This window comes from Siphateles boraxobius, unplaced genomic scaffold (assembly GCF_051911475.1).
Source record: "Siphateles boraxobius isolate OS27281-9 unplaced genomic scaffold, OSU_SipBor_1 20, whole genome shotgun sequence".
Taxonomy (NCBI): Eukaryota; Metazoa; Chordata; class Actinopteri; order Cypriniformes; family Leuciscidae; genus Siphateles; species Siphateles boraxobius.
Window position 1 is genome coordinate 13206247 of NW_027508811.1, and position 9834 is coordinate 13216080.

At 35.1% G+C, this 9834-nt stretch overlaps 1 protein-coding gene across 2 annotated transcripts; it reads right to left on the bottom strand.

Annotated features, from left to right (window-relative positions):
* Nucleotides 1-244: 244 nt before the first annotated feature.
* asrgl1 (asparaginase and isoaspartyl peptidase 1) lies at nucleotides 245-8946 on the bottom strand. 2 transcript variants are annotated; one of them, XM_077236938.1, is made up of 7 exons: nucleotides 8808-8946; nucleotides 7342-7534; nucleotides 7094-7236; nucleotides 4980-5134; nucleotides 3783-3904; nucleotides 3103-3213; nucleotides 245-1168 (listed from the first exon to the last, which is right to left on the bottom strand). In XM_077236938.1, exons 2-7 carry the CDS (start codon nucleotides 7526-7528, stop codon nucleotides 954-956), a joined length of 933 nt encoding a protein of 310 aa, XP_077093053.1. In that variant the 5' UTR covers nucleotides 7529-7534; nucleotides 8808-8946; the 3' UTR covers nucleotides 245-953. The 2 variants fall into 2 exon arrangements, with proteins under 2 accessions (XP_077093053.1, XP_077093054.1); XM_077236939.1 differs by having other exon boundaries at nucleotides 7342-7530; nucleotides 8808-8927.
* Nucleotides 8947-9834: the final 888 nt, after the last annotated feature.

Below are 9834 nucleotides of genomic sequence, written 5' to 3' on the forward strand. Positions count from 1 at the left end.
CCATGTGGAATATTTTGAACACAAACTGACCACCGAAGGCAGAAAAACTGGTTTTTGGGTTTTAGATCATTATGAAGACAATTCACAGTTGGAACTTGCAAGCTGGCCTACGTGTTGACACAATAAGCAGGAGCTTGTGTACTTAAACTGCCATAAGGGCCACGTCACCTCACTATACTGTACATGAAAACAACAGAACTGATGTTATCTGTATCTGGGCTGTCAACTTAAAATAGCACACAAGTGACCTACACCAACAAGTTTATTTTCTGCATGTTTTTACCTTCCAAAAGAATCAGTGTAAATGGTAAGATTATTCCAACACACCATTTAAAACATGTTACAAAGTTTCTTCTGGCACACACTTTCTCACAAAAGATTATGAACTACTGCATTGTTTAGTTACATGTCATAATTATTTATAGGTTAAAAATATTTTGTGCTGATAAAAAAGATTCACTGAACTACTTCAGGAATTAATCATTTCTATTCTTCAAACAAAATAGTCTGCTAATTTATTTATTTAAGGTATTCTGACTTAGGTAACATTTATAGTACATGTAAAACACTTTTTTATCTCTACTATTTTGTAAATTATTATTAAATGTGAACTGTACCTTAACAAATTTCATAGAACATAATTTATCTCCATCAAGTGGAGAACATGCAGTACTACCACAGTTACACTAAGACTAATAAGGAGTGTTATAATACTGATTTTTCCCCCCAATAAATCTGTGTAAGACTTACATTGATTTACTGTTAAATGTAAAGAGGATCCACTTCAAAACACTTAATAGACACACACTATCACTGCCATGAGGAATTTATGTATTTACACTAACTGATTTACATATTTCCCTTTCTATTCAATGCTGATTGTAAAATTTAATCAACATACATATATGTATATATATATATAATATGTGTGTGTTTGTGCGCACATGTGTTCATTATGTGTGCTCTTGTACAGGCTCTACAAAGTCTTCACCATGGTACAGCCCAAAGTGGAGATCACCCTGCTGGGCAGCGGCCCATGACATCTGTAAACTGCTGAAGCGAGCTGCCCAGGTCCCTTTGGGATCTACCACCACCACCCCGCCGAGACCCTCTACCCGCTCCTTCATATATGCAAGAGCCAGGTCACTCGCTTCCTCTGGGGTCTTCCCTAGAGACAAAGAAGAATACACACTTAACTATATTATCAAGCTAGTGCATTGTATTATTATTCCAGATCTCTCTGCCAGATGAAGGTGACGATAAAGTGCACGGTAAGGAAGGTGATCATGAAAAGGGTTTAAATGCTATGGAATGGATCTCAGGTGAAACCAAATAAATCTTATCAACACCCCGCCCATATAAACATATTAAAAATAAGGCGAGTTCAGTAAAAACACTTGCCGTTGTGTTTCTATACACACAAGGCAAAAGCATGCACACTCAAATTACATCAACTGAAAACAAAGGCTAACTCACACTACAAAAGATACTGGCTGAATAAAAAGAGGCCCTGTTATATGAAATGTCCTTTTGAGGATGTACATACTGGTTAACCTTCACTTTACTGCTCAGACAGCTCTACACCTCTGACTTCCATGTGTCTACTCATTGCAAGTGGTGCTGGTGGATGTTTTATGAAACACCATAAAAGACTGTCTCAAATTGTTTTTGCTCAGACCCATGAAGTGAGCAATGTTAACCTAAACAGACTTGAGGTCAAGCATCTTTATGAGGCCCTCGATCTCAGTTAATGTGTAGCTGAAGTAATTCAAGCTGTTTATTCACTGGCTAAAATGCTGCTAGGAATCATTCTCACAGCTATTTATGAACACATGCGAACAGTCCATTTGAGCTCGTCAATATACCTGTTGCTTCTAAATCGTTATTACAATGCAGATTGACTTATGGTCCAAGATGTGACATTTATAGATGCCATGCCGTAAAAATACTAAAACTGCTGATTACAAGTGCACAGTACACAGGAAGAGAGATATCAGTTGACCATATGGCTAGTTTAACTTTTCTTTATATATTACGATAATTGTGTCTAGTATAATGTACTATAGGACAGGCATTTATTAAACCCGACAGGTTTATTTTGACCCAATCCTTATGCATAGCTCTTGCACTTGTGCACAGTTATGTATTATTAATCTGTTACTTTTTCTAGTATTAAACTAGTTTTAAATTAACCTTTTAAATTACAATCTTAAGTGTCTTTGTCTAATTTTAAGTTCTCTCCAATCCAGCTCTAGCTGTCTCTCAAGTTCCTAGTAATTCCAAAAAAATATTTTTGTTTCTTGCTTTAACTGTGGACTCCTGGGCTTCATGCTTACCATGTACTGTATATTAAAATGCAGTATACCAAAGTCCTTCAAGATTATTTTAAAATACATTTTGTAGTCGTGTTTTGATACTCAGCTTTTATAACTTGTGTTAATATGAAACAAAGCAATCATATGGGAGACATAAAATGTATTTCACTATCGCCATTTAGACAATGATCAAATACACTACCGTTTAAAAGGTTGAGGTACGATTTTTTTAATGTTTTTGAAGGAAATCTCTTATCACCAAGACTGCATTTATTTGATAAAAAAATACAGTAAAAACAGCAATATTGTGAAATAATATTAAAATTCAAACTAACCATTTTCTTTTACAGTTTTATCAATGTTGAAAACAGTTGTGTTGCTTAATATCTTTGTGGAATCCATGATGCATATATTTTCAGGATTCGTTAATAAATATAAAAAGAAATGGATACATGTTATAACATTATAAATGTATTTACCGTCTTTTTCGATCAATTTAATGTGTCCTTGCGGAAAAAAAATCATTCATTGTTTTAAATAGTACTGATCCCAAACTTTTGAACAGTAGAGTATACGGTTTAGCAGTCATTCTAAAAACAAAATTGGCCACCTAATACAACTGACCAATCAGAATCAAGTGAAAAGTGATAGAGAAAAGTCTAATGTTCATAGTTAAAATAAATACTCGTGTAAAAACTGTGGTTATTCTGTTTGTAAAAAATGAGAAAAACATCCCAAAGCTTTGTTTGTTTATGCCAAAAGGTTGTGCTGATCTTGTAATACATGCCTTGCTCCATGTGAAAGAGAACCAGTCTGGACAGAGTGACCTTCATAATGGCTTCCCCATGGCCTGTCGGTGAGACAGCCCCAATCTTGTTATCTGCATACCCACCACATCCTGAGAATCAGAGATAGAAACAAAGATCCTGAGAGAGATCTTTCCTACACACACACACTCAGAAAACCTGTTGCTCTAGATAACCATCCACCTATTTGAGGCAAACCCTGATAGTAATCACTGCATAACAGAGAATAAAGCATCTGTCTTTTTTCATTTTTGTTTATTTACTTATTAAGCAGACAATAGCAGCTCTTTTATCTATCATTAACTCGTATGTGTGTGATTCCCACAGGTTAAAGTGTGTCCAGAGAGAATGTATGTTGAGGGTGCTGTGCTGAGCTAGGGATTAAATCTGTGGTTTGAATATTAACTCAGCAGGCAACAAGCTCTCCTGAGCAGCTGAAATTTACCCACATTACTGCATGTCCAAAGGTCAAAGTTCAATCCCTGTCACACCAGCTGCTTAGGTTAAGTGAAATTAAAGGTTTAATTTTTCAACAATTTAAATATTTCAGTTTAATATACAGAAACAGCACTAAGCAAGCAATTGTTTGCGGATTCCTCTCAACTTTGTAAACACTAGAGCTCTGTAGACATACACAACAAAGCAGCAGGTTTGCATTTACCAACACATGGCGTGTCTCCCACACGACCCTCCATTTTATTAATCATTCCACCAGTGGATGTAGCACAAGCAATGTTTCCGTCTATGTCCACAGCTACTGCACCTACTGTTCCCATCTTGCCCCTGAAACACACACACAAAAAATGGCTTTAAAACCACACACAAAGAAAATGGCATACTTAGTGGTGGCAAAGGAATAGCTGATTAGAAGTAAACAAAGAAAGAAAATAGATAAAGTCGATAAACAATTACGTAACTTCTAATTAATTTCGGTCATGGCAACTTTAGGCAGAGACGTAAAGTTTGGCATGGTAATGGATGTGACCATGCTAATATGTTTTATCTTGGTGGAATAGATCTGCTACTCTGCTGTTTATTATTGTTGAAAATGCCCATCATGACAAGTATCTGCTGAATCTCAGTACTTAAGTAAAAGTACAAATAACCAGTGACAAATTTACTTTAGTAAAAGTAAAAGTACCACAATGACAACCCTGCTAAAGTAAAAAGTAAAAAGTACCTGACTTTAAATGTACTTTAAGTATTAAAAGTAAAAGTACTTCCATAACATGCTCAGCTCATCTGGTTCTATGTCGAACACGTCCGAAATAAACAGTTCTTGGTTCTGTACTGGTGATCCGAGAACTGCTGTACCTGTGCGCGCATGCTCAGTATCAGCTCCTCGTGCTCATCACTTCTCTCAGCACAACAAGTCTCAGTTCAGTGAACTTTTGGATTTACTGGGGTAAAATATACTCCGGGATATCAGTTTTTTTCGAGTCAGAGGGACTGTCAGGCATGTCTGAAAGTGAGTAACTTTAGTAACTTGTGGATCAGCGCTGAAGCGAACTGTTTCAAATGATTCAGTTCGATTTAGTGTACTGGTTCGACCGGTTCACTAAAAAGAACCGGTTCAAAAGAACGATTCGTTCCATATCAATGGCAACCAAACTTGGTGAGACAAACGTGCAGCGGACGGACGGTCAGGAAGACGTTTTGGCAGGGGACACATATGTACTGTATGTCACAGGTTTGAAGCAACATTAAGGTAAATGATGAAAGAATTTTAATTTTAGGGTGAACAAAAGAACTATTGTTGCGACTTTTTTTCTTAGTAGAAGTTCTAGACATTAGACATCTTATGCCAAAAACATTGTGTCAGCACTTTGTACGAGTTTTCATTACATAAAAGCTTTACATTTGGCATTCCAAAGGGTTGGCATCTGGCTCCAGGTTCTTCTTCCAGCGCATCTTGGCATAGTCTGTGATCAATGACTCCTCAGGCACTTCCGGTACACCCATGCTTCTGGCAAACTTAGAGGCCCCTTCAGCTGTCAGACACAAGTGGTTGGTCTCCAGAGGACAGACATCATTCACATTATTAATTTGACTATTTGAAATGTAAAGTGTACTAATATCATCTAATGGTTGTATTCAATGTATGTAAAAAGCAGTTGATAGCATATAGCGTAGTAGTATTCCTTAATTATTGTGTACTGTGTAGTGATCGACCGATGTATAGGTTTACCGATATTTTTCCCGATATTTAAGCATTTTCCCATAATCGGGTATCGGTTTTGTAATATCGGATTCGCCGATAAACGGCGCCATCTTGTGGCCGCTTTGAGAATTCCGCCATTGCAGCCGCGTCTGAGGAGATCAGTCAACAACAACTCTGTGCACAGGTGAAGTACATGTTCTACTTGCTTTGCTTTAATTATTCAACTTTATTTAACATAGCAGACATGCAGAAATGAGATTTGAGACATAAGTGCCTGATATAGTTTAGGCCTATTTATGCAGCTTGGTTCTAAAAAATTGAGATGAACTCATGGATTCACGTAGCGTAATCCGTCATGTCCTGCCCCAATAAAGACGTAACTTCACATGAATTAAATAAAACAGACATGAATGAGTGCATGTTGAAAATAAAAGCGCTGAATTTAATTCTTTATCTGTTGTATTTGCTCACCATTAGTCTCGAAAAAAAAGTTCGTTCATATTGCTGAGCACTCACTGGGTTGATGATCAGGAATGCTCGAGCACGGCCACTGAATGAAACTTTTGACAAGATTATCTTGTTTAAACACCCTAGATTATATTATCATTTACTAGCAATTATTTCGCTAATATACATCTAAATATAGCCTACCGCATTGTGGAAATTAATTATTTATTATCTGCACGCGCGATCGCGGTTGAGTAGTAAGTTATAGTTCTGTGTAAATGCATAGATAAACATCAGAAAGCATTTCATGATCTAGACCGACAAAAATATTATTAATAACATATTAGTTTGAAAATGCAATGATGTAGCCTATATGCTGTTTTGTTTGTTACTTTCCTGACAATGTTATATTCCAGCTATATTCTTCAGTGAATTAATATTAGGCCTACCCAGTGAATTATTCCTCACTCTTAGTTAAAACCTATTAAACGGCACATAAACCTTCTAAACTAAAACTGTTTAAAATGAATTACATTTCTGCAAAGGAGATATGACTCCCCTGTCTATTATTTTCTCCATATGAAAACATTACACTTTCAACATATATTTTGCCTATTGTTAACATTGTTGCTGCTGATGCTTATAAATTATATGTATAATTTAGATATAAATTATATAATGTATTAAAATAAATGTTTTTATTGTAATTTGAAGATTTAATTTAACATGAAATACTGCTAACTTTCAACACTTTTGTTTTGTTTTTTAAGATGACTGAAAGGAGGAAAAATCAAAGTGAAGTATGGACTTACCTAGTTCTGCTTAACTGGGAGTATTAAGTTACACACTACTAAAATAGCTATGCAAAAAAAATTCAGGTAATTTAATGAATTACTTCCCCCCCCCCCAATATGTTAGAATAATTTTGGTGCTTTATTTTTTACCTCATCAAAGCTTTTATTTTTTAAACAAAGACACTTAGTAACAGTGCACTTTATTTTTTGGACTCAGACCCCTCTATTTATTTGTGTATAAATATAAAGGGTTTTTGTATGCAAGGAGGGAGTGATTGTTATAAATAAAATGGTTTGTTCAGTTCATTTGTGTTGTAGTAATTGTGTCAAAAACAGAAGTATAACAGTAAATAAATATCGGTTCTGCATATCGGTTGTCGGGCACATAAACATGCAAATAATCGATATCGGTATCGGTTATAAAAAATCAATATCGGTCGATCACTGGTACTGTGTATCACTTTTCGTTTTTAATCTTGGTAACTGTGGTTTACTCAAGACAAAATCTCCCATGGTGGTCATGTAGAGTATTTTGGGAATACAGGTATATGATGAATTTTACAAGAATACCTTCTCCATGACAAGCCTGGCCAGTTGCACAGGGTTAGCCACTCTTCTGACTGCTGACACAGCCCCGCTAGCTAGTGACTTGCCATCCATCACAATTGCATCCATCTCTACCTCCCCCTTCACGTTTAGCACTGACCCCCGACCTATGACATACGGGCATTACCCAAGTTTTCTACTTATTCTGGATGTAGTATTAGGTATTAGACATGAAATATATAAATTGAATTAAACATGAATATTATGAGTACCTGCATTGAATCTTGGATCATTCTCCATGAAGGTCACAGCTTCAACCACAGCATCCATGGCACTTCCTCCCTTCTGGAGGATGGCATACCCAGTCCTGGCTGCCTCTTTCACACCAATAGTAGAGAGGTCAGCTCTTTCTTTAGGAATATGACCAGCACCTCCATGCACAACCACTACAGGCAGCATATCTGTCTACAAATACATAAATAGCAAATTTCCTTGGCATAACACAATCCTTAACGTCACCATTAAATCAAAATTGACAATTCTTATTTTTTTATGGAATATTGCAGTAAATATTGCAGTAACGATTTATCTGTGCACATCTTTATTGTTTTTATATTCACGTGCCTTAGTAATCTTTAATCAAAGTAACTTCCCATTCTTGCAATGACATCTCTTTTCTGATTACGGGTTTACTGGACCGTTTCACTCAGATATACCTCAATCAATTCTGTTTGTGCACTGAGTTTGTTTAGAACTACTTTCGGCACATGATTCAAGAATTACATTTAAAAATTCTTTATAGGATATATTTGGTTAAACTTGTAAAGATGTTTTTATATATTTTTAATCAAAACGTTTTTTTGCGGATATTATGATTTTATATGGTAAATTTAATTTACATAAAAGTAAAAGAAGTAACTCTAAACCATGTTTTAAGGTCTTTGTGTTTAGATTTCTAATTTTTGACGATGTATTAATAACAAAAAATCTGGTTATACAATTATTGTAGCTGAAGAGTTAAAGTTAAAGAGTTAAAAAAAACATTAATGAAGTCTGTTTTATTCAATTATTATATTTTACATTTTTTGTAAACCTTATGTTTGTTATATTTGTTTGGATTGGTATCTAGTTGTATGTATTTTATTAATTAAATTTAAAAAAATACTTCAGACGGAACAAAAATAAAATGTATGCTACTCAGTATTAACTTGTGTGTTTAACTGTTATAAAAGCAATATAACATTCGCAATCGTTCTGTTGGTTTTTCAGTATGATCGTTTGACCTAATGTAAAACCTGCTTCAAAACGTTGCACATGGCTAAACTGTCTGACTATTAGACCAGATTTCATACACATTTACATACAGTAACTTACTTAAGATTTACAATAAATGTACAATTTACAAAAAATTTACAATAAATCTGTTCACAGGTAAGTTAGCTGCTCACAGCCACAGGTAAGTTAGACTGTATCACACCAAGTTACTGCATTTCAGCATGTGCAATCTAAATACTGAACGGCTATGATGTAAGTTAATTTACAATGCCTTGTCAAATTGCGTTACTAATTTAGTTTACAAGTTGTTATCACCCAAACTGACATCCCATCGTCAAATAAAGTGCAAGGAGAATGTATTTTTTTAAAACTGTCAACAGATCAACACATCCAAATGAAGCGTTTTTGTCATTCTGTGCCACGTGCACGTGCCCAAATGCATAACATTAAAAATTATATTTACCAAGGGTTCCTCGCTAGATTATCGAAAGGAAAATAAAAATCAGAGATCGCAGAAGTACATTGAAAGCGAAGGGAGCTGCAGATTGTGTCACGAGGAAATATGAGCCAACGCACTCCATGGCTGCAACAGAGAAAACACCAAAATAAAAGTCCTCTCATGAATGGCATCACCTCAGGGGGGCAAAATTCCGTTCTTGAGGGGAGAGTTTAGTTCTGCTTCAACACACATTCCTGTAGATTTCAAATATCCCTAAAGAACTTGGTGAGCTGGATCAGGTGCATTTAATTAGGGTTGAAGCTAAACTCTGCAGGGCTGTGACCTTCATGGAACCAAGGAAGTAATTCCATATGTGAACACATTAAACGCATTTTAAGCTTTAATACAGACAATATGAAATGTCTGTTTTTAAAATGTATAAGCCAGGTCCAATGCTATATATATTTTTACTCACACAGCATATTTGGAAACTTTGACGATTTTTTAACAGTATAGATATTAATGGGCAGAATCTGATTAACCAAATCATTATTTATTTATAAGTTGTTTAAAATATGTTCACATCTCTGGTGTCAAAGTGGGACACTGTATTGTAAAAATATGTTGTATTAATAAAAAAAATTAAAAAAGTTGTGATAGGTGATTGCAACAATTGTATTTTAAAGTGCATGATAGTCCTATCGTTTTTAATAGGACTACAACATAACAATACAGTTGCTCAAGTTATGAACTGTGGTTTTATGATGGTACAAATATAATGTGTTCCCTTTAATGTGACTGAAATGTCCTACATGCGTTGTAGGACAGTGTTGTATGAAAATATTTTGACATTTTTTAAATTCATTGTTATAATCCATCGTAGGACAGAGTTGTATGAAAATAATTTGAATTTGTTTTTATTCATTGTTATATTCCATATAAAAACTAAATCACAGTCACAAATTACCCCCACATTTTGTCACAGAATCTATTGTCATTTTACATTACGTGACTGTTGCGCAAATGTGTTATGAAACAGTCCCTGAAATAA